Source organism: Echinops telfairi, unplaced genomic scaffold (assembly GCF_000313985.2).
Source record: "Echinops telfairi isolate 266 unplaced genomic scaffold, ASM31398v2 ScPeMD7_7457;HRSCAF=8495, whole genome shotgun sequence".
Taxonomy (NCBI): Eukaryota; Metazoa; Chordata; class Mammalia; order Afrosoricida; family Tenrecidae; genus Echinops; species Echinops telfairi.
In genome coordinates, this window is record NW_022111357.1 from 40,674,927 (window position 1) to 40,699,573 (window position 24,647).

Genomic DNA, 24,647 nt, shown 5'->3' on the forward strand with positions numbered 1-24,647 from the left:
GGCCTTGTCAAACCATGTCACCTCCCTTTCGAGTACCTTCTATGAGGGGGTTAAAAAAAAAAAGCTGAAACAACTCTAAGGTCCAGTGCTTGGGATGGGGGCTGAAGATGTCACCACTGCAGCCGAGTACTGGGGATGTCACTGATGGATTGAGGAATCCCAGAATTCCAGTTGGGAAGGATTACTACTAGCCAACCTCTAGGGCAGCCCAGCAAAACACACCTGATGCTGATATGAGCAACGTCTGTGAATGTGGACATACGCTCTGACTCAGAACCTCCAGATGCCTCCGTGCTATGCAGACTCCACTCCGTGCTCTAGCTTACTCACGTTCATTCCCGATGTCCTTCCATACAGCGGGTGGTTCCAGTGGAGGCGTCTGCATGATGAGAAAGTCACCATAGAAGACATGCGAGATCTCCACACACAATCCCTCAGCCCTGTGTGTGCTGGTGGTGCAGACATTCAGCACAGGACTGGACTTACTGATGCAGACTTGCATCCACGTTGCTTGTCTGGTGGTTGGTGCACATGGGGTTGTCCCAGGCCTTCTCTGGACATGTGCCCAAAGGGCTGTGGAGGGCCTCGGTCATTGTCCACTTCTTTAGAAGGTTCGAAGTCTGGAGGCATTCTAAAGAAAGGTCCAGGCATCCAGAGTGCCGTCTGTAGTCTGGGGGAGACTACCATCAGAGGTACCACCAACCTACTCCCTGTGAGGAAAACTGGTGCCCTGCCAGCAGATGAACAGGGTGTCTGCCCCATCACCTCCTTCCTGCTGCGGATGTTCTGGCCCAAATAATTTCCTGGATCAAAGCAGCATCCCCCTCACAGCCCTGGCCAGCAATGCGTGGGACACTGTGCGCCCATCATACTTAAATCAGGAAGGCACAACGCCCACAGGGATCTGAGGGTGATGGGATGTAGGTGGCTGGAGGAAGAACAGAGAAGGAAGCACAGCTGAGGGAGATGCTGATGCAGGTGGGTACCAGCACTCTGGAAATGATCAAATGGCAGCTGGGTCTCAATAGCGGGCAAAACTTTGGGGGGAAATGATGAACAACAAAAACCAAAACCAAGCCTTTCTGCTTTTAGAGCAATGCCATGGGTACCCACCTCAAAGCTCTTATGTTAGGCAGTTTCCCAGCTCCACTGGTGGCTCTTCCCCATCTTCCAAGAGGTGCAATTACTTGTTTTAGAGGGAGTTTGCGCTCAGTGGAACCAAGTTCAGACACCCAGCCCATCAGGAGGGAGGAAGGCGAGTGTGGGCCTGACCTTTGATCAGGGCTCCAATGGGACACTCCACTTGTCCACGTCCCCTGCTGCTGAGAAGAGCCACCTGTGGGCCATTCCTAGGAGCTATCTGGGGAGATGGCTTACTCATCCCTGATCTGTACTGCACTTGCCAAGCAAGCAGCACTCATCGTCTGTCGAACCAGGACCTTTGATCCCTCTCAGTGGCCTTACTGTCAGTGATTTTGGATACCTGGTACTTTAAGGAGCCCTGGTGGTGCAGTCATGGGTTCAAACCCATCAGCTGCTCCACAGGAGAGAAAGATGGTGGCTTGTGTCCACAAAAATCATGGTCTTTGAAGCCCTCTGGGGCCAGTTGTAGGCTGGACAGAGTAGTCTGTCCTGTAGAATTGCCATGAGCCAGAATGGACTTGGAAGCCATCAGGTTGGATTTGGGATACCTTTGCTTGGAGTCTCTGGGTGGCACAAGTGGTTAACATGCTTGCCTGAAAGGGACAGTGGTTCAGATACGCCTAGAGGCACCCGGGAAGAAAAGTCTGGCTGTCTACCTCCAAACACTCAGCCGTGGAAGACTCGTCGGTCTGCTCTGACACCGATGGGGTCAGCAAGAATTAGAGTCAACTTGTCGCCTGGCACTTGGAGGGGGAGGGTGCCTTGACTAAGAGGTGGGAGGGGAGGGAGTGACTCTGCCCCTTGGGCCTGGCAGTAGTTTTGATAACAGTGGGTGGGATCAGAGCTCAGTATAACAAGGCTCTGACCTGGGGATCACTCCCCCCTCCCCCCACCATGTCCACTGGGAAGTCCCATTGTAAGATTCTCGGGGGAAAAATAGAAATGGCGGCCAACGGGAGGGGACAAGAAAGCAGCCTTTATGCCACAAGATGAGCAAAATGGAGCAGGTGGCACCTGTCCAACGACCTATGGGACAGACCACCACTCATGGGAGAACGGCCAGGAGGGTTTGCACGCAAAATGCCTTCTCCTTTCCAGGCATCTGGTGCCCTCACACATTTCTGAGTCTGCCCTGACATATGCACACACGTGGATAAGGATATAGTCCTTTAATTTTTGGAACTGAAAAAAAAAATGTCTTTAATTCAGTCTATGCTCAGATAACACAAAGATGTCCGTGAATCCACCACCCACCCGACCTCACGCTCAGGACCATGTACAAGCAGCCAGGGACACCAGCGGCTGTCAGGTAGCATCTTCAAACAAGTACTAAAGGAACGAAAGAGAATATTTATATATATATGTATATATATATATATATATAAAACCATGACCTTCTTAATTCCGGCCCAAGAATGACAAATCCCATGTCTGGTGGCATTCACCCAATGTCGCTGAAGGGCCACCACATCTGGGTCGAGGCTGTCCTCTGGGGTGAATAGTGACGGGGTACCAGGTCACCAGAAAGAATATGCTCACTCGGGGAACTGTATTTTCAATATATGCGATTATATGCACGTGGTGTGTGTGTGCGTGCGTGTGTGTATGTGTCTGTGCATGATGTGTGTATGCACGTGTACGGCAAGTTGCCAGAGTAGAAAACACCGGTTTGTTCTGTTCATAGCAAGTGTGTTCAATACATCAGATTTTGTAACTGATAACACATTTAAAAATAACAAAAAGGAACATTTAAGGTCTCCAAAAATTGCTACAATACAAAAATGTGTGTGCGCACGCGCAAGTGTGTGGGTATGTGTGTATCTGTTCATATGTGTGTTTGAACCAGAAATAGTGACGATTAGACGCAATCCCACCCCCCAGTTTTTGATAACATGTCTACATGTGATTCGCTTGGCTTCCTGCTTTGTAACCAAGTCTTCCGGGGCAGAACATGGCACATAATGGTATTATTGGCACAGGTTCAGAATCAGAGGACAGATCCCAGACTCCAGGTGTGTCCTCCTGTCCTTGTCTCTCCTTCCTTGCTTCTCGTCTTGCTGTCCTCCAAAGACCATCTGAGAGGAGGCAGTTCCCCATAGGCGCGGACATCTTTATAAAAATATATTTGGCCTACAGCGTCCTGCTCTGCCAGGCCCTCACTGGCAAACAGAAGTGGTAGTAGGTGCAAGGACCCTCCACTTTGATAGATTTTAGTCTTTAGGGTTTGTATTTTTTTTGTGTGTGGGGGGGGTTGGTTTGTTTTTTTGGATTTTTTTTAACAGGTTCACCAGCGGAATCCTGTGTGGAGAAAAAACAAGAAGAGGTTAATAACAGCTGGTCAACAGCAGGAGAAGGGAACGCTGGAGCGATGGATGTACACCTTTTCACCCCCAATCTCTCTCCTTCTGGCTGACAGGCACCAACACCTCTGCAGAATAAGAGGTGTGTTTTCTAGAACTAGTCACCTGAACGCGGTACACATGCTAGGGATGCCAGGGACCCAACACGGGACCAGGTGCTCAGCACAGTCACCCCAGGCAAGGAGGTGGGGACCTTTCAGCTGGGGCACCCCCTCCATGGATAAAGCATGCATGGCTGTCCACCCACCAGGGCCTCCACTGTGCCCTTCCCCACCCATCCTGCCTCCAGATCATGCCACATGAAGGACAGAAGGGCAGTGCTGCTGCCCGCCCCAGCGCCTGCACTGCAGGAAGAAATGAAGACGATTTCCATCGGCTGATGAGCTGGCAGTCCCGAGAAACTCCCCAAGAGGTGAGCCTCGGAACAAGGCTAGCAAAACTGAAAGCACCACAGGGGGAGGCAGGCTGGTGGCTACAATGTCTGGGTTCCCAGGGTAGTGAGGAAGCAGGCTGTTCTTGTCTATTCTGGGTGTGTCTCGGAAAATGGGAGCCCCCAGGCGTCCCGGCTTGGGCAGAGCTATGACCGCAGGAAACTTCCTCTGGTTCGCTGCTGTGAAGAGGGCCCTGCTCAGAGGGTGACTCAACATGCGGGGAAAGAGCTGCCCACTCCAGAGCCTTCCCCAGGGTCGGTGGTGGATTGGACCATTGGGAGCCCTGCGAGTTTGATGAGCTGGCTTTTGAAAGTAGATTGCCAGGCCTTTCCTCCGCCACTGAAAAAACGATCCGGCATTGTGGCATTCAGATGGTGGATACACATGAGAGGCATTGGTTGGGAATCAGAACCGGGTCTCACCCTCCAAAAAATAAAATGGAGGGTGGCACAGACCTCTTTTCAGTGCACCTGATGCAAAGTGTGGGCAGAAAACCCCGATGATCCTAAGATGAAGGAGGGCGGGCATGTCCACAGTGGTACCCTGGTGAGGCAGAGGCCAAATCATCACAACAGTGTGAACTCCTGGGCTGAGGGGATCCAGCTCCCGAGGAGATCTTGATGGTCTGCCAGGCCCTGGGTCCCGCATGGTAATCCTCGAGAGGCCAGGGTGGGCCCTGTTCCCCAGCAACAGTGATGTTCAGAGGGACTGGAGAGAGAGGCCCTCCCAGGCTCATGTCTGGAGAACGGTGTCTTGGGAGGAGAGCAAAGCCGGGCCCAGAATGTCCCCTCCTCTCAGCCCTGTCTTCTTCATCTCTGCCAAGTATCTTAGCACGTGGAGGTCGATGCGATCTGGGCGAGGGCACGGATCCACCCCAGAACACTGCTCAGTCTAGGGAATGGAGATGCCTTGGTAGAAAGGCCTGGCGCCCCTGCCCACAGCTCACCTCATCCTCTATCGCCAAGCTTCAAGAGGCCTGATTGCCGTCACTATTCACCCCGATGCAAATATGCGCCCTGACTTGGGGAAGGAGTCAGCCAATTGCCTCTCTTCATGGAGTGCCCAAATCAGTCAACTCTGACTGCAGGCAAACCCCATGTGGCAGAAGAGAAAAAAGAGTCTCCTTGGGTTGTCGCTGGCTGAGTTCCTGGAGGTGGATCACCAGGCCTTTCTTTGGAGGCTCACTGGATGGACACAAACTGCCAGTCCTTTGGGATTCGCACCTGAATGCACTCTCCAGGTGCACAACCCAGAGGCCCCATTCCCCTGCCCCATCACCTCCTTGACATTGCTAGGATTTGGGGGGAATAACAGGGAGTTACCAAAAATGAAACCAGAGAGAAAAATGGCCCTTTCATCAGTCCATCTTCATTCTCATTTTCTGAAAGTTAAAAACGACATGGGAACCAAGGGTGGGGCTGGGGGGCAGGGTGGGCTCTGCATGAAGAGCTGCTGACTCTTTGGTCTCAGTGTCATTACTGACAGGGCTCCCTCACCTCTGGTGTATCCTGGGTTGGGGCCTAAGTCCTCCACTCAGCTCGGAAGGTTTTCTGCGCCTACAGCTGCCTGGGAACTGCTTTCTACCCCATGGTCTGACTTTAAACAGTGAAACTCTGGAAGGCAGTGAGGAACAGCGGTGGGGCCACATGGCGCCAGGCCGTCCCCCTGGGCAGTGGCTTTTAGGACTTGTTTCCACAGAGACATCGCCCAATCTTTCTGGACTTGGGTCGACTCCTTCCACGTCAGGCTTTACCCTTCCTCCTCCTCTCTGTTTTCTGTCTGATCCCAAGGAGCCTCATGCTGGTGCCCAGGACACTGCTGGAGGACCAGAAGCCCATGGGTGGGTGGCCTGGAGCTTTGGCGGCACAGTGGTCAGTTAGGTCGGGCTGCTGGTCACCAGTCAGTCTCTCCTCAGCACAAAGATGAGGCTTTCTACTCCTGTAAAGAGTTACAGTCTCAAAACCTGACCAGGACAGTCTCCCCTGTCCTACAGGACTGCTGGGAGTCCAAAAGGACCCAGGACCATGAGGCTGCTTTTGCAAAAACAAAACAGAAACCCAGTTTGCAGAAACCAGTGGGGACCGAGCAGCTAGGCGTTCACTTCTCTGCCACCTGGGCAGGTGCCTAGAGTGATTTTCCAGTTTTGAGAGGACATAGCTTTGAGGGTTAAAACAAAAGCTTGGTATTCCATTCAGGTATTATGATGTTCTAGAACAAAGTAGGAAGGCCTAACTGCATCTCTAACTTTTTGTTTTTCATTAGCGACATCCTCAGTGCATTCTGGAGAAGAATCACGATGCGCAATTTGCTTCTCGTTGGCTTCAGATGTAGGCACTTTCATCGTTCTCATGGGCTCTGCTCAAATCAGTAGACTGGGAGACTGGGGCACTCACGAGGGTTTTGGAAATTTACCTGATTTTTCATGGAAAACGGCAAGATATTTGCCTCACAGCCGATGGCAAGTGGAATCTAAGGTCTCCTTCCAGAACCTTCTGTATCACATTGGCTTCGTCCACAGAACAGTTGAGTTCCATGGCAGAGAGGGACCACCAGCATTCACGGCGAGGTTCTGGGGGCACCTGGCTTGCAGGCATATGGGCTTCCCTCAGAGTTTGGGCCCCTAAAGTATGTGCAGGTTTGAGGGAGAAGACCAGCAGATACAGCACAGCACCCTGCTTAGTCATCATTACAAGTGCATTCAGAGAGACCGGGCAGCCACACCACAGATAAATATCTCCACCAGGTCTTCAACCTTAATTACATGTTTTAGTATTAATCGCTATTTATTTAAAGGACAATAAATACCCCGGTAAATCCGGGAGATCTTTCTGGCGATTCTCTGCTCCACGTTCATGCCCAGGCATTAATTGTCAGAATCCAGGGACATTTAGAATCCAAAGGTGTTCCTCCCAGTGAGTGATAAATGACCTGTCGGATGTGTGGCCCAGAAGCCGGGAGCATTTATCCGGAGCTAACAAGAGGCCGCTTGCGAAGGCCTCCTGCCCTGCCCAGTGTTGACCGAGAAAGAAGGCTGGGAGGAGCTGGCTGCTCTGGGTCGATCACAGAGGAAGACTGAGAGTGGTCAGTGTGGCCCTCTGGGGGTGTCCCCCTCCAGTGGGAGGGAGCCCAGGTCTCCACATAAGAGAACAGGAGTCCATGCAGGGCATACACATCACCCACCCTCTCCCAGGGGGGCCACTGTGCCGGTGAGGGCTGCGTGGTGGACAGGGCTTCACAACCTCTTCGTGTTAGCTAGGATCGAGAGAGAGGAAAAGTGGAGCAGAAACTAAAAGCAAACCAGCTACCGCTGAGTCCACACTGAGCCCCGGGTAGACCTGTGCTCTGTCGGGCTCGATTGGCCAAGGTTTCCAAAGCAGGTCTCTGGGTCTTTCTTCTGAGCACCCTCCGGGTAGACACGCAACCCCAGGCTGTTGGTGAGCAGCCAAGTGCACGCACTTGGCCCCACGTGGGTGCCCCCCTAGCCTGGTCTGAGGAAAATAGGCACATCTTCTCCCCGAGACCCTGACGCTACCACAGTGGGAAAGAAGAGTCCTGCACCCTGCACCGTAGACAGGAAGGCATCTCTGGGCAGAGCAGTCAGTATAACGATTTTTCTTGAAATTTTACTGATGATTTAGGTCAGTGCTGTGCTGTCCATCCTGCTGGAATGAGCAGCCTGATCGGACATGCCGGCACTGACCGCTCCACCCTGCTCCAGGGAACCGAAGAGCAACCGCAGGTCTGCTGCCCGCATCTGCACCAGCCAACTGGGTTCCTGCTGGGGTCGGGACTTTCTCAGGCTGGAAAGAGAAAGGGAAGCGCTGTGGGGGAGGGGCAATCTAGGGCCTTGCAAAGGGATTATTGGGAAAGGCCTTAATTTGTGGGCTCTTCTGAGCAGCTCTGGGCCAGGCTACCACTGGCTGGTTCAGCCTCTCCCCTAGAGGCAGGGCCTGAGGAAAGTCATTTAGCCTCCATGAGACTCAATTTCCTCACCTGGAAAATGGGAATGTGGGGAGAACAGAGTGTGTTCCTAGATGCATAGAGGATGGCCGGCAGGGCCACACAAGGAAGTGGTGGTACCCCAGTGCACCCCTGTTGGATACCCCATTCCATTATTGCAATGTGCAAACATTGCCTTTGCTATACATCAAAGAGTTGGGGCAACCTTGGGTGGAGTAAGTCTATTGGCGCCACACTTCCAACGTCAGGGGCTGGCTTCGTGTCTCTGGGTCGAATGGTGGGCCTTCTCACAACATTCCACACTTTTTGTTCCTACTGCTGCTCGACATCAAGGGATGGCAGGACGGTGTCAACATACTTTCATATGCCCCGGGACACCGACAGATTCCAGCGGCTCACATTGTTGGGTACTCTCTTGGAATATCGCCCCCATGGAGGAGGCCTCTGTCTCAAAGTTGTATTTGAAGAGGCTCATGGAAGAGAGGGTGGGAGGGAGGTCATTGATAAAAGGAGGCCTCCAGAAGTCCATGGGAACATGGAAAAAAAAGATGAGAGAGATTTTTCCACGGGCTTTTGGAAGCTCCCTCATATATTGTCATGCATTTGTAATGTAAGGCATACCAAAGACCCTGGAGACCACTTGGCCCTGGTCTACATGAGCTCCCCAGGGAGGCTGAAGACCTCAGGCTTGGCTGGAAGGGCCTCCCCAGCCAGGTCAGCCTGCAGAGTGGCGTGAGTGCCCTTGGGCAGGCGAAGAAGGTGGTTGTGACGGGTCGTGCAGCCCTGGTACGTGGACCGTGAAGCATTGTGGGAAGACACGAGTGTCCTCTGTCTGACCCTTGGGGACTCACCGGGGACCTTTACACAAAGCTTCATTTCTATCGAGTTGGCTGAACATGATGCTCAGGGGAATCCTGGTGGCTTCCAGACCAGGTGTACGCACTGCAAACGTGATTCGGAGCAAACATTCGCTGGGGCTAGGAACTTCCAATCACTCCTTCCTTTCATGCAGCTGGGGACAATGGCCCCAGTTCAATGTCACAAGCTGGGACCTTGGGGAGGCGAGGGAGGGGTGACCCTTGTATCATCCAAAAAAGGGCCTTCACATCTCTGAGCCCTTTGCCTCTTCTAATAGAAATGTGTTCTGTTTCATTGTCCACATTTGAAGGTGAGCAACACGTCAAGTGTGGTTTCTGAGCGGCACAGAGGTGGTCCAGTGGTAGAATGCTTGTCTTCCAGGTGGGTGTGGTCCCTGGCTAATGTGCCTTGTGTACAGCTCGCTACCACCTGCCAGGTTACCCTGCATCTTCCTGAGTAAACTGGACCAGGTAGAAAAGGTCCGGGGAGCTACCTCCAAAATCCAGCCCGTGAAAACCCTGCAGATGAGAAAGGTCTGATCCACAATGGGCCATGGGGATGGCGCTTTCCACGGTGCACGGTGTTGCCGTGATTAGAGGGGCAGATGGGGCAGCAGCCAGTAGGGGTTAGGAGTTGGGCTCTGATCAGCAAAGGTCAGCAGTTCAAAACCACCAGTTGCTCCAAGGGAGAAGGATGGCGTTTTCTAAACCGCCAAGATTTACAATCTCAGAAACCCACAGGGCCAGTTCTCCGCAGTCCTACAGGATCGCGATCGGTCAGCATCAACTCAATGGTAGTGAGTTGAGAGCCTAGAAACTGGGTTCCCTTTTCAGGAAAGGTCCCTGCTGTCATTCCTGGGAAGGGATATTTACTTGGGGGGGGAGGGAATAAACCAAAACAAAAAGACAATCTGTGAAGGTGAGCGAAATGAGCAAAATATGCATCCTTAGAGAATCTTGTATGACAATTTTTTAAAAAGGAAAAAAAAAATAGATTAAAAAAATACGAAGAAGAAAAACAAGCCAACATGACCCAGCTCAGCCTTGGGTGGGGCTGCGTCCATGGACTGCCCAGACACTGTGCCGTTGTCGCTGAGGCAAAAGGCCCTTTGCAGCCGGCAGCCGCATGTTCAGAAGATTCAGCACAGAAGAAAGCAATTGAACGTTCGCATTAAAGTTAATATCATTGAAAGCAAACCAAATGTTCTTATCCAGCAGAGCGTGGAAAATGCATCCAGTTGGGGTAGCGGTCCCTGGCTTCACATGAGCCGACGTCTCAACTCTTCACTTCCTTTCTTTATCATTTGCCTTCTTATCTTGTGTTTTTTCATTCCAGAATTGTCTTTTAATGCCTCACGGTGCCCTCCTCCCAGTGTAAAGACCCGTGATAGGGGGCGGCGAGATGCCGGCCCACTTAGCTGCCGCCCTAATCTCTTTGTGTTGTGGGGAAATGAGATCTGCCAGGGTGGTTTGTCTCCTGAAAGGATTTTCCCTGGCCATCCAGGCCGTGGTCTGCGCAGCGGCCTCCCCTCTGGGCTCAGATGGCACCAGCTGTCATGCCAAAATCAGGCTCACGAACATCTGGAATTGCTCCCACTGGGGAGTGGGGGAGGGTTTGTCTAACATACGCAAGAGCAAGACTCAAAGCCCACCCACCCACCCGCCTATTTGGCATCAGAATTAGAATGTCATCGGAAATCCTCCCAACTGCGTCAAGGAGGAACCCTGTCATCCCGAAGGGGTGGGGAAGGTGGAGAAAGAGATGAAAAAAAGAAAGAAAGAAAGAAACAGAGAATCCCATTACCAAAGAGAGGTACGTACCGTGACACAGACTCGTGGCGTCTGCCCTGCCCCCAGGAGGTAAAAAAGACTTCGGCCAGTCAGCAGGAGATTTCAAACCATTTCTCAGACACAAAGGCCACAGGAATAAGATGCCGGTCAGAAGACGAGGGTCTGCAGCGAGCAGAAAAACGGGCTTGCGCAGGCTGGCACATAACACACAACAAGCAAGCCCATCAGGCCTGCGGCCCGGCATTGGCTTCTTAGCAGGCAAGGGTCCCAGGAAGGGCATGCTCTCCCACAGTCCACTGTCTCCAGCCCTGGGCACAGAGGCCCCCACTCCCCACCTCCCTGCCATCCTCAAAGGCTCTGTGTGCCCAGACACATGGTGCCATGCATCCATGGGCCATGGCATGGAGGTTGGATGGTTGAGTTTTCAGCCCATCGGCACAATCCCTGGAGTTTCTTTTTGGAATCTGCCAGACCAGACCAGGGCCAGAGTTTCTGCACCGAGAGCAGATGCTCAGAGCACTCTGTTGTACAATTAGGAAGGGGCAAGGACTTGCCTCATAGAATGGCTGCCCCATGGGAGGGTCGATGTGGACATCACCTTCCCAATGCCAGTGGGACCCAAGAGAGCATTGCCTTAGAAAGCTAGAACCCTTGCCAACCAATGCTTCCATGCCCAGGTGCCCCATCTCCCACTGGGCCCACAACACAGAGACAGACAGAGAGTGGGGCATCATGAAACAGAAACACCAGCTGACAACCCATCCCAGCCGCTCTCCGCCAAGGGCCCAGCTTGGTTAGGATGCTTATCCCAACCAACCCCACCCCACCCCACCTCTCTCTCTCTCAATGAAATGGTTTAAAAATCCTTTTGCCAATGCTTCGTGAACTTGGATTTCTGTGACAAGTAAGCTGCCCAGGTTTCAAGTGTGGAAACTCAAGTGGTTCAGAGGCACAGTTCTGAGTGTCTCCGCTCCACTCTCCTCCTTTGGGAGAACGTTCTAGAATCCAACATGAAGGCACGAGAGGAGGTGTGCCAAGAATGCAGGTAAAGACCAACCACTCGTTTGAACTGACAACACAGGAGCACATTAGCTAGGGGAACTAGGGCTGGCCCCAGCACCCCCAGCTCTGAACAAGTAAACCCTCCGGAGCAAGCAGCCTTTCTAGAAGCCTCCTCCGGACTCCTCCTCACCCCTGGTTCCAAGAGAAGCCCTCTTCCAGAAACCTCGGGCAAGTGTGGGCCAGCTCCCGTTCTGTTGCCCACAGGGGCCCCTTCAGTCTAACATCCAACTCATTGCTTCCTCAGATCTTTCTGTGGTTTAGATTTGTTTTGTTTTCTTAATTTTCAAAAGGATGCATGAGAGCATATTCACTTTAAAAAAACAGTTCATTAATCTTTTCATCCAATTCTGGACAAACCTTCAGAAGCTGACTCAAGGGTTTTCTTAAAGATTCCAAGGATTGGTTCGAAGGGCCTGTCTTCTTTGAGGGATTACACGTGAATAATGAAAAAGAGTATTCAATAATAATACAATAATAAGCATGTCTGGTCCCGGAGTCTGCCTGGTATTTGATATGGCTGCTGGATGGGCTGCTGACGTTTTATGGACGGGGCCCAGAGAGCCTGGCTCCGGGAGGAAGCGGCCAGCATTTATTGACCCTTAGATGACCAACAGCAGCTGCAGAGTTTGCTGCTGAGACTGGACCTTATAGGCGAGGCTCTGCCGCCACGGAGTTGCACCATGGGTGGATGGTGGCATTTGCTCCCACCATCCAGCTTGAGGGCTCTGCGTGGGGATACTTACTGGTGCATTCTCCCTGGAGGGCAAAGCACCTGCCGGGGCATCCCCACTCCACTCATGTTACCCTCTAGGCTGCTAGGATTTCTTAAAGATCACTGACCTCCACCCGACTACTTCCCTGGGAGGAGGTCTGCAGGCTCCAGAAGCGGCCTAAGGCTGTGCTTACCTGTTTCCATTAAATGTGGATTTGTACTCGCCCGCCGGGAGCAGCGTCTCGTCGCTGTAGACGGGCACGGATGCCCGGACACACTCGTGTGAACACTGCAGGGTCTCGTTATAGGCCGTGAAGATGTCCAGGTTGCTGGGCACCCGGGCAGGCGTGAAGTCGGTCAGGTTTTGGCAACTCTCCTCCTGCTGGTTTATCTTCCGCTGGTGGCTGTTCCGACGTGTGTTCCCGCTCTGGGCACAGCTGGGCAGAGAGAGCAGTTGGAGTTGGGCATGGGGCTCGGAGGGCACAGGGGCGTGGGCCGAGACCGAAATCCGCGCACGCACACACCACTTGAACACGGCACCTTCCTACTCAGGCATTAATTACACATCGTTTAATATGAAAGAGTAATTCCCAGCCTCTTTGGAAAAATCAACCACCATCTAGCAATCAGTTCTTTCTTTCTTCTGAGGAAATCTGAATTTGAAATGCGGGCCCTTCTTGCAGGGTGAATTCTAAGGAGGGGTGCAGCGTTCGGGGGGTGCTCCGCCTTGTTTGCTCAATGACTGGCAGCTGGGCAGTGGTACGGACTTGGTTCCCCCACAGGGGCATCGATGTGTGACAACCTGACTGGGAACAAGCCATGGCACCGGCATAGGGCAGTACAGGGGGCTTTGTGCGCAGGGTCATGGACTCTGTCTATAATTCTCTTTGGCAGGGCAGAACATCCTAAACGACCTAAAAAAACATGGTAAGATGCTAAAAAACACCCTAAATGCCCTAAAAAACACCGTAAAGCTGATCAGCTGGGGGCTCCCATCTCACAGTTTGGCAATGAGATGGGGTCTTTATCCCTTGTCTCCACGGATGTGTTTGCTGTTAGGGCCCGCCCCCCCCCCACACACTTGATGGCACGTGACCTTGTGACCCCACGTGACAGAACACAACAGTCCCATCGGGGTTTCTGGGCTGCTGTCATCGTTACCGGAGCAGATCATCAGTCTTTCTCCCGTGGGGCTGCTCGGCTGTCTGGAACCCCCGACCCTTCACTCAGCAGCCGAGCCAAGGGCGGAATCACTGCTCCGGAGCAGGGTGCCCACTCCATCCACAAAGGAGAGATGGAAGCCAAGGTCACACACAAAGCTCTCCACAGGGGTTCCCATTCCCATCCCCGGAACCCCTGACTCTCTCCAGGGACTCAGCAGGCCCTGTGCTCGCCGGGGCTGTGCTCCCTGACAAGCTTTTGGGGCATTTGCTGCAAACCCCAGTGTGCTAAAAAGTGTAGAAGAAGGCCTGTCTCCCCTTGTCCCAGTGGGTGACAGAGTCCGCTTTCTCCTCTGGGGATGGCACTTCCCTTCCTCAAGAGCAGTGCAGGCCTTCTGTCTACGCCGTTGGCTGCCTTACAGCCAGACCAGGGAGGGATCCAAAGGCCCTTCTCTGGCCACTCCCTCCTCAAAAAGTCTGCTGTGACCTGCTTCCTGTCCCTGTCCCCCATGTGAGTCCATCAGCCATCAGGAGATGGCTTCTAGGTTTCCCAGAGCAGCCTGGGAGAGGTTGTCCCAGAGAAGGGTTATCCCCTCCCTCTCCTCCCCTTCCTTGTCTTTGCGGTGGGTCCCTCTGCTATTCAGGGGATGTGGTGCTGGCTCTGCCCTTAGCCCTTCCTGTATCCCTACCACTCTCTGGAGTCAGCCCAGGGGGTTGCTGGTCGGAGGTTAAGTATTGAGACTCAGAGGGGCCATACATGCTGAAGGAGGCACTTCAGGCAGACAGGACTGTGCAGCATCCCCAACTTCCTCAGGGAGGCAGCAGGTGTGCACACCCGCCCAGCCAGCCTCAAAGTAGGCCAGCTTCCAGGAGGAAGTAGGCAAGGGTGGCTGCCTGCAGCAAGCCATAACCTATTTCTATGAACTCCGAGTGGCTGCCAGAGGGAGGCAGGGATGAGGGCATTGGCAGCCCCCAGGCCATGGCAGGAGGGCAGGCTCCTGCCTGCATGATGGGAGAGAGGCACTGGGCAGCCTTTCCAGGGAAGACCAAGAGGGGCAAGAACAAAGGCTGGTGCTTCAGCGGGCTCTTTGGGGCAGACTTGGTCCTGCAGAAGGGGTTGGGGGCAGCTGCTGCATGCTCTCTTAGAAATGAGATCGGGAAGGTGGGGCTGATCCCGTTCTGCCAAGAAAGCCAAAAAGATAAGGCCAACTCCCCCCAAAGAACAGAGGTCACGGAGTGTCCTCAGTCCCAGCCCCTACCACCCAGCCAACCTGGCCAAACTGGCCAGAGGCCAAAGGCCGCAGAGCTCAGGGCAGCTACAGGGGCTGCACAGGATCCTGAGACCCAAACGAGGGCACCGGTCTCCCCTGCCTGGAACTTGGGGCCAAAGGTGAAGAGTGTGTCCACTTCCCAGGGTCCCCACTGTTGTTGGGTCCTCCTCCTGGGGATTCTAAGACAGAGTAGAACCCACTGCTCCTCTTGGGTTCTAGTTTGTCATTTGCACGGGAGCAGATTCCCAGGATTTGGGGTTTTCTTCTCCAGTGAAGCAGCTGTTAAGCTGTTATGCAGCCAAGCATGTAGCCACTGGGTCAACAGTGATTCTTGGGGCCCCTGTAACCACCACCCCTGACTCCCAGGCCGTAGGAGCCAAGGATCCTTACCAATTTTTTAAGACAAGAGTTGTAATCAGGGCAGCTATGACCATGATGAGGGAGACGGTGATGGTGATGATCTGATGGACAGCCAAACCTGTAAGGGAGAAAGGGACACAGGGGAGACATGAGCCACGAGCCCCAAGGCCACACACGCAAGACCAGGGGGACCATGGCAGGGCCAGGTGTCCCACAGATGCTGGAAGGGACGATGGGGGGCACTGCATGAAGGATGGGGCTGTGAAAGGTACTCACCCTTCACCTGTTGGCTAAGGAGTTCTGATCCCTGCCTCCCGCCCAGTCCCAACCTGTCTCCTCCCACCGCCCGAGGCACACCTGTCCACTGGACTGAGTTTGTGCTTCTCCCGCCTCCTTCCCTTCTTTGCCATGAGCCCTAGCTTCTCCCCAGCCTCCCCTCCTGGGCAGGTCTGCTCCTTCATTGCAGGACCAAGAGCCCCAGAGTGAAGGGGAGAGGCTGAGGCAAACCGACCCAGGGTGGCCAGAACTCATCCAGGAGGTAGGAGAAAGGGAACATAGAGGCCCACACCTTTGGGGACATCAGGCTACGCTCCAAGAGGTGAGTCCCACCTCCCCACCAGAGTTCCCTCTGAGAACTTGCAGGAATAGACACTACCAGCACAGCCCACGTGGGTCAGCGTCCCAGAGGAAGATGAGAGATCTGGCCTTGTGGAGCAGCATTTCCTCTACAAGACGCCATGGCATTGGCATGATAGCAGCAATGGCACAGGTTCCAGGAAGATATGCTCCCCACCTCCTCTGCACCCCCCACCCCACAGCCTTCCTGCAGTGGTTCTGCCAACCTCAAGCATGGTAGGGCCAGAGGATGCGGTAGGTTGGGTTCCTGTACCACATGGCACATCCCTTCCTAGGGACACATCTATAGCATCCTTCCTGGGACACAGATGCTGGGACTATCCCCTGCTGACTCCTCTGGCGGTCCAAATTTCAGCCCCGTGTTCTGATTCCAGATAGAACCATGCTCTAGAGGCAGCAAAAGCAGGGCAGGGGGTTGAGGAGCTTTGTGAGGACAGCCCCTGGCCCACAAGAGGTGGGTCCCCACATGCTTTCATGCAAGATTTTTGAACACATCACCTTTCACCAAGCCTGGCATCCCAACACCAGCATCCCCTTTAATACCTCACCCTCTAGCCTCTCACAGCCAAGCACCCAGAAGGCTGCAAGAGGGAGATCAATGTACACCTGTCCCAGCATGGCTGGCCCCTGAGTGTAGACAGTTACTGGCGGCCTCCCAAGAACAGACTTGCACACAGATGTTACCTCTCCGCTGTTTATTACCACCCCACCCCTACCTCCCACTCCATCTGGCCCATGGGAGGGGTGGGAATGGAAGTAAATGAGTAAGAATTGGTGGGACCAGAAAACAAGCCTCCTCTCCATGTCCTCATCTTGAAGGGCAACTGTTGACTGCTGGGAAGGATTTATCGAGAGCCTGCAGGACAACCCCTGAGGGCACAGTGGAGTGAGTATACAGGCAGTGTGGCTGTCCCTTAATGCAGCCTTGCAGCCATTGGCTCAAGAAGCCTTGACTGAGCACCAGCTCTGAGCTGGGCAGTGCCTGTCCTTTTTAAAGTTGCAGCATTGACCCTTGCTTGCTTCCAGCCCAGGGCATCCCGTATTGTTGTTGTTAGTTGCTGTGGAGAAAACTCCAACTCGTGGCTGGATTATCCATGACAAGCAAACCAAAGCTCTGCCCCAGTGCGCCATCTCCTCGCCCCTTGGTACGTTTGCATCCACTACTGAAGCTATGATGCCAATCCATTTCACTGAGGGTTTTCTCGTGTCTTCGTTGACCCTCTACTTAACCAAACATGATGGCCTTTTCAAGCGATTGTTTTTCTTGATGCTATGTCTAGTGTAATGGAGCCAAAGTTGATGTGACTCATGGCCACTGAGTCGATTCTATCTCGTAGCAACCCTGCAGGAAAACTGTGACTTCTGGAGACTGTTTCTCTCCGGGGGAGTAGAAAGCCCAGTCTGTCTCCTGAAAGTTGACATCGCATCTCGCCCCGCAAATTCAGGTTCATTGCCATACAGCATATTCCAAATCCTAGCAAGCTTATTGGCCATGATAGAACTCAGCCACAGGGCTTTCAAGGCTGTAAATCTTTAGGAAAACAATTGGCCTGACTTTTCTCCAGCAGCATGCCAATTGCCTCACAGGTATTCTGCGATCAACCACATTTGAAACCCCGTGGCAACAGCAGCCTTTTTTTTTTTTTTCAATTGATGATTGGGTGGAAGTTAGAGCACAAATTAGTACTCCATTCCACAACTTCTACACATGTTGCTTTATGAAACCGATGACAATTCTCAGAGTGTACCATCCATCTTCCTACTTCCTCCCTGGACCACCTTCTTCTCATGGCTTTCTACCCCCTGCCTCTTCCAACCTTCGGAGATTTGGTTTGGGGAAAATGCTGCTCTTTGGGGCTCCTACGGTTGATTGTATTGAGAATTATATTCCCCCCTGTGCTATCATTCACTTTATAGGTCTATCTATTGTTTGGCGAAGGCCCCTTCTCATGCTGGGTTGTAATCTGATAGGTCGGCAGTTGGAAACCACCAGCCTCCTCGGGAGAAACACGGGGTTTTCTACTCTCGTAAAGAATTACAGTCTCTAAAACACACGGGGACGGTTCCTACAGGGTCACTGTGAGTTGGCATGGACTTGACCAGGGTGTCTGTTTTGTTGGGCTGAAAGTTAGTCTCCAGGGAGAGGTAGAGGTCAAGGCTTGAAGGGTGTCTGTGCACCAGAGTCTCAAAGGTACCACCAGTCTCTATCACAAAGGCAAGTCTAGTCTTTTTTTTATTATTTTGAGTGTGGTGTAACACGTTTAGTCTCCCTTTTGTCTAGGACCTTCAATCGTGATCCTGGTCAGAGAGGGCAGTAGTGGTAGCTGGGCATTGTCTCCTCCTTCTGGTCTCAGGATAGTGGATCATGGAGTCCTTTGGACTAATCATTTCCATGATGTTTTTATTTTCTTCAGTGGTTTTGTTGTTGTTGTTGCTCTGAACGAGAAGATAACCAATAGTTGCATCTTAGGGGGGGGTCTCACACATTTTAAAGTCCCCAGAGACCACCTACCAAAGTAGGATGTAGAACATCGTCTTTGTGGTCTACAGCATACCATTTGAATCAGAAGTCCTCCAAAAATTATGGTCCCAAGTCTCCACGTCCAAGTCTCTAGCTGTGTGTGTTTGTTTGTTTTGTTTTTTCAGTCAGTACTTAGGTCTCTGTAGGCTCAACAATACCTTTGGATATACTTGGAGCACAGGCATATAGGTCTGTAAAAATATCCTCAGCCAAACCTATCTATGTTTGTGAATGTATTCCTACTCAGCTTCCCACATCTGTTCAGCTGGCATGGCTACCTACTATAAACTCGTAGATGTTGTTTGTTATTACTATTACAGCAGAGTTGTACATGTATTAGCATCTGTCAGCTTTTGGAGACGACAGCAAAGGTGAATGCCATCTACCGTGGTTTCCCGTGTCATTGGTCATGCTCTGCTGCCATCGTCCTTACCCTACAGCCGATCCCTTCACCCGAGTTAAGACATGTCTACCCTCTAGTTAGTGATGTATGCTCTCTTCTCTCCCCCACACCCCTGCCGGCAATCATTTTAAAAAAGGTGCCCTGTAGTACGTACACTTTAACTTTTTATAATAGTCATCTCATACAATAGTTGCCCTTTTGTGATTGACTTATTTCACTCAGCATAATGTCCTCCAGGCGGATCCATATGATGAGGCATTTTGCAGATTCCCCATTATTTTTTGTTTTAACCAGGTGTGGTATGCTATAGGAGCCCCGGTGTTGTAGTGATTATGCATTGGGCTGTGCTGTGTATGGTAGGCACTTTGAAACCACCAGCAGCTCCATGGGAAAAAGATGGTGCTTTTTACTCCTGTAAACAGTTGCAGTTTTGGAAACCCACAGAGGGTCGCTGTGAGTCAGCATTTACTAGCCGGCAGTGAGGTTTTTCTGTTTTGTTTTGTTCTTTTGTTTGTTTGTTTGTTTGTTTTTTAGTTTTGTAGTATTGTACTGCATGCATGGGCTTCAGCTTGCTTATTCATTCACTGGATGATGAGTATTTAGGTTGTTTCCATCTTTTTGTTATTATGACTAATGTGACACACATGAGTGTGACTCTGTTTGTGTCCCAGCTCTTCTGTCACTCAGATACATACCTAGTAGTGGGGTGGCTGGATCACATGGCATTTCTATTTCCAGGTTTTAAAGGAAGGACCATTCCATTTTCCACACTGGTTGTACCATATTTCATAGTCACACCAATGACACATGAGAGTTTCAGTATTTCCATATCCTCACCAGTCCTTGTAGTTCCGTTTTTGAAGCCGTGCAATTATTACTGACGTGAGATGATGTCTTGCTGCTTTGCTGTGCATCCTTCACATGACTCATATCATGAGCATTTCTTCATGTGTCTGTTGGTTGCCTGATGTTCTAGGAGGCATTCTGGCTGCCCTTCTTCCAAAATAGCCTTGATTTTTCATCTAGCAGCTCACGGAACATCCAACATTCTTTACCAGCATCATAATCCATCATTCAAAGGCATCAATTCTTCCAAAATCTCCCTTAGGCCTGTCCAGCTTTCATATATAAATGAAGAAAATGAAACTACCTTAGTGAGGTAGTTAGTTTATTGTGTCAACCTGGCCGATAAACACATGGGGTTAATAGAAGGGCAGAGGGATATGTTGCTCAGTGAGCCTCGCCTTTTGAGTTCTTGGGTCTCTTGATTTCTGATGGTTGGACCAGGGTGCAGCTGCCTTAGCAGTTCCCTGCCTGCTTCAGCTGACAAGGCTCACTTCCTGCAAGACATCCCCAAGGAGAAGCTGCATGGATCTACCCCGATGCAGCCCTGGGTGCTGGAACAGCAGTGTGGAGACCCCTGCCAGCACTGAGATGCTTACACACTCACTGATTTGGCTTTCCTCTTGCAGTTGGGGCTCACTGCATGTGTTTTATGAGATGGGGGAGGACTTTGTGGATTGGTGTCGGTAATGCTGGACTTGTGGGCTTGGGCAGCACTGGGTTGGGGTGTTTTCTTGATGTGCATTAACCTTTATATAAAACTCTCTCTTATACATGAGTTTCTGTGGATTTGTTCCTCTAAAGTACCCAGACTCACACACTTAGGTCTAGCTCATTATAGTCCTTAAAGTGCCGTTTGTGCCCTTTAACACTTTAAAGATGCTTTCTTTGGAATGGATTTGATAACCTGACCTGTTGCTTATAGAGTGTTGATTATGGATCCAAGTAAAATGAAATCTTTGACAACTTCAGTCTTTTCTTCATTTATCATGAGACAGTGTCATAGTCCAGTTCGTAGGAATTCTGTTTTTTTTTTTTTACATTGAGTTGCAAACCTTACTGAAGGTGGTAGTCTTTGATCTTTATTATTAAGTGTCCCAAGCCCTCCTAGCTTTCAGCAAGTAAAGTTGAATTATCTGTATATCACCTCTTGTTAATGGGCTTTCCTCCAATTCTAACGCCGTGTTCTTGCTCATATAGTCTGGCTTCTCAGATTGTTCAGCACACAAACTGAAGAAGGATAGTGAAAGGATACAGCCCCGACACACAGATTCTCTGATTTGCATTATTGCTATGCATTATTGGCTTGTTCTTTTGGACATCTGCCCCTTGGTCTATGTACAGGTGCCAGCAAGGCAAAATTAAATGTTCTAGGGCTCCCATTCTTCTTCTTATGATTCATAGTTTGTTATGGTTCTCACAGTTGGATGACTTTGTATAACCAATAAAACACAAGGAACTGTCTTTCTGGTGTTCTCTGCTCTCAGCAAAGATCCATCAGACATCAGCAATAATAACCCTCATTCCATTTCCTCTTCTAAGTCCAGCTTGACTTCCTGGCAGCTCCCTGTTGATGTACAATAGTAATAATTGTTGGGTAATCTTCAGCAAACGTTAACTAGCTTGTGATATTAATGTTATTTATTTATTTATTATAATATCTACATTCTGTTAGATCGCTTTTCTTTGGAATGGTCACAAATATGAATCTCTTCCAGTCGTTGGCCAGGTAGCTATTTCCAAAATTCTTGGCAAGTGCTTTCAGAACAGCATGTCAGCTTTTTGACAAATTTCAATTTGTATTCCATCCTCAATTCTTGGATCCTTCTTTTGTGTTTTTTAATTTTTGTTTTGGCTAATGTTTTAGTATAGCTTAGATTTCTTCCTTCAATATCATTGCTCTTAATCATTTGATACTTCTTGAAATAGTTGAATGTCAACCAGTTGAATGTCAACCAATTGGGGGGGAGTAGTGATTAAATTTTATTTCAACCTTCTTTTGATACTCCCTGCATTGTTCAATATTTTTGCCTATGGAATCCTTCAATATTTAGCTTGAGGCTTGAGTTCTTCTTCAGTTCTTTCAGCTTGAGATATGCTGAGTGAGTTCTTTCTTTTTGGCTGTCTACCTCCAGATCTTTGCCCAATTCATTATGTTACTTTGTCTTCTTGAGCAACCCTTTGGAATGTCCTGGTCAGCCTTTTTCACCACTTCTTCCAATGGCTTTAGCTGCTCTATATTCAAGAGAGAGTGTCAGAATCTCTTATTACATCAATGTTAGGCTTTCCTTTCTTTGCTGTCTTTTAAATGGACCTTGTCCTTTCTTCTTGATTTCATCCCACAACTTGTCCCATCTCTGATTCTGATGGGGCAAAGCATCAAATGTGCTCTGGAGATGTTCTCTAGATTCAAGTTGTTCGGTGTCACTGAGTAGGCTTTGACACATAGCTATACCCTAAGCACATCGAACAAAACACTGCCCGCTCCTGCTCCATCCTTATGACTGCTCCATTGTTGCAGCCACAGTGTCCATCCATCTCCTTGAGGGACTTCCTCTTTTTTGCTGCCCCTCCACTTTACCAAGAATGATGTCTTTCTCCAGGGACTGCTCTCTCCTGACAACCTACCCATAGTATTTAAGATGAAATCTTGTTGTCCTTGCCTCTAAGGAGCACTCTGGCCATACTTCTTCCGAGGCAGACTTATTTGGCCCTTTGGTAGCCCATAGTACTTTCAATATTCTTTGTCAGCACCACAATTCAATCAGGTGGGGTATACTTAAAGTTGTACTTTGGCTCCACTGAGTTGTTTGAATTTTCTTCAGCTTCACCTTCACTTACATATGAGAAATTGATGGTCTATTTCATAGGTTTTTTTATGTAGGAATTTCTAAATTAAAATTTGGAGGAAGTAATACATAAGATTAATTAGCAGCCAAAGGCAGGTGCGGAGAAATGCTATGAGAATATACTGGCTACTCCTTCTCAAGAGATTTCTCTAGGCCAAGCATCTAGCTGAGTCTTCATACATGCGATAAAATTTAATCCATCATTGGTCCTGCGAGAGCGCATTTTGTTGTACATGTCAGCCCATCTAGGAGCTCGATACTCAAAGAAACAAAATTATTTTCCCCCGGACTCTCAGCCAAGCCAGGACAGAAAGCCAAATCTCTGTTCAGGAGTCCCAGAGAATATCAAACATGCTAGTTCCAAACCATAACCACATTCCGGTAATAAACTTGGTTAGAGGTGAACATCCTACTAATATCTTTTGCCTGCAAAGCAAAAAGGCCATGAGCTAACGCTGACCCAGGGGTTTCAGATGGGCCATTCGTTGTTCCCACTCACAAGGAAGAATCATTTGCCATTGAGCTGACTTCAACGCACGCTGCCTCATCTGTGTCGGAGTAAAACACTCTTCCGTAGGGTTTCCAATAGCTACTTTTTCAACAGTTTTACCATTCAGACGTGGTTTCCAAGTTTCAGGGATTTCTTTCCAGGTGCTTCTGGGAAACGTTAACTTCCAAACATTCAGTTAGCAATTGAGAATGCTGACCATTTGACCACCCCACCAAGGCTAAGAAACAAGTCTAGAGACATGGTGGCTCACCAAGGACCAGGGCTTCTAACATGATGTCAAAGTGAGATCTGTTGGAAGCAAGTTGGAAGACAGGAAAATTCCTGAGATAGTTCATTACTTTTCCTGTTTGGGAGGTCTACTAAGGAAAATGAAACACAAAGCAAAACAATCAATGAGTAGTTTGGTAACGTTCTAATTCTCCTGTCATGCCATTCAGTTCTCCCCAAACACCGGGAGCCGTTTCCTCATCTGTGGCAGTCCCTAAGTCTTAGAGTGGTTTCAGAGTCCACAAAGTTCTTGTCGAATCAACTCTGGCTATAATGCAAAATACCTTTACAGAAGGGTCGCGGGGAGGAGATGAGCCAGTCAGGGTGCAGTGTAGCAATGATGAAACATACAACTTTCCTCTAGTTCTTAAATGCTTCCTCCTCACCACTATCATGATGCCAATTCTACCTTACAAATCCGGCTAGACCAGAGGATGTACACTGGTATCAGATAGGAACTGAAAACACAGGGAATCCAGGATTGATGATCCCTCTAGGACCAGTGGTGAGAGTGGCGATACCAGGAAGGTGGAAGGAGGTGGGGTGGAAAGAGGGAACCGATTACAAGGATCTACATATAACCTCCTCCCTGAGGGACAGACAACAGGGAAGCGGGTGAAGGGAAACATCAGACAGTGTAAGATATGACACATTAATAATAATTTATAAATTATCAAGGGTACATGAGGGAGAGGGGAGCTGGGAGGGAGGGAGAAAATGAGGAGCTGATACCAAGGGCTCAAGTAGAAAGCAAATGTTTTGAGAATGATGAGGGCAACAAATGTACAAATGTGCTTGACATACAATGGATGGATGTATGGATTGTGATAAGAGTTGTAAGAGCCCCCAATAAAATGATTATAAATAAATGTACAAATGTGCTTTATACAATTGATGTATGTATGGATTGTGATAAGAGTTGTATGAGCCCCCAATAAAATGATTTATTAAAATACGTAAATAAATTAAAATTGCATTAAAAAAAAAAAAAGAAAGAAAAGAAATGGGTGCTGTTGTGTTCGGTAAAATTTTTTTACCAAAAAGTGGGCAGTTCATTTGGTTTGGCCAGTGGCCCATAGTTCACAGGGCCCTATCTGGGTGAGCAGCTTAAGGTGATTCAGTTTATAAATACAATATAAACATACATTTCTTAAAGCCAGAACCAACATGCAATCATTTTTGTCCCAACCTTCACACTCCATCAACGTAGGTTTAGTGTCTTCCAGGATTATCACTGGTGAGTGTTGAAGTCATTTCAAAGACGGCCACAGACTAGCCTCTTTCCAGGCTACCGTGTGAAGGTGTGCATGTCGTTGGGATGCCGGAGGCTGTGTCACCCGTGTTTCAAAGCCCCAGGGTGCCCAGGCTTCAGTGGAGCTTCCAAAGTAAAGACAGCCAAAGAAGAAGACCTGGTGCTCAGCTTCCGAACATTTCGTCAAGGAAATACCTCCAGATCATAACAAAATATTGCCTGAGACCGCGCAGAAGATGAGTCATGACGATTAAGAGG

The 24,647-nt window shown here is 50.0% G+C and overlaps 1 protein-coding gene across 2 annotated transcripts in view; it reads right to left on the reverse strand.

The window, feature by feature from the left end:
• Positions 1 to 3,381: 3,381 nt before the first annotated feature.
• The window catches only part of AJAP1 (adherens junctions associated protein 1), a 142,463-nt gene continuing 121,197 nt past the window's right edge, over positions 3,382 to 24,647 (reverse strand). Inside the window, exons 3-6 of one of the 2 annotated variants that reach the window (XM_004705205.2) lie at positions 15,138 to 15,225; positions 12,511 to 12,753; positions 10,573 to 10,704; positions 3,382 to 3,441 (exon numbers count right to left, since the gene is read on the reverse strand). In XM_004705205.2, coding sequence (XP_004705262.1) covers positions 10,632 to 10,704; positions 12,511 to 12,753; positions 15,138 to 15,225 — 404 coding nt within the window. In that variant the 3' untranslated portion in view covers positions 3,382 to 3,441; positions 10,573 to 10,631. Of the gene's footprint in view, positions 3,442 to 10,572; positions 10,737 to 12,510; positions 12,754 to 15,137; positions 15,226 to 24,647 lie in introns of both variants that reach the window. The other variant, XM_045299119.1, reaches the window with a different exon arrangement.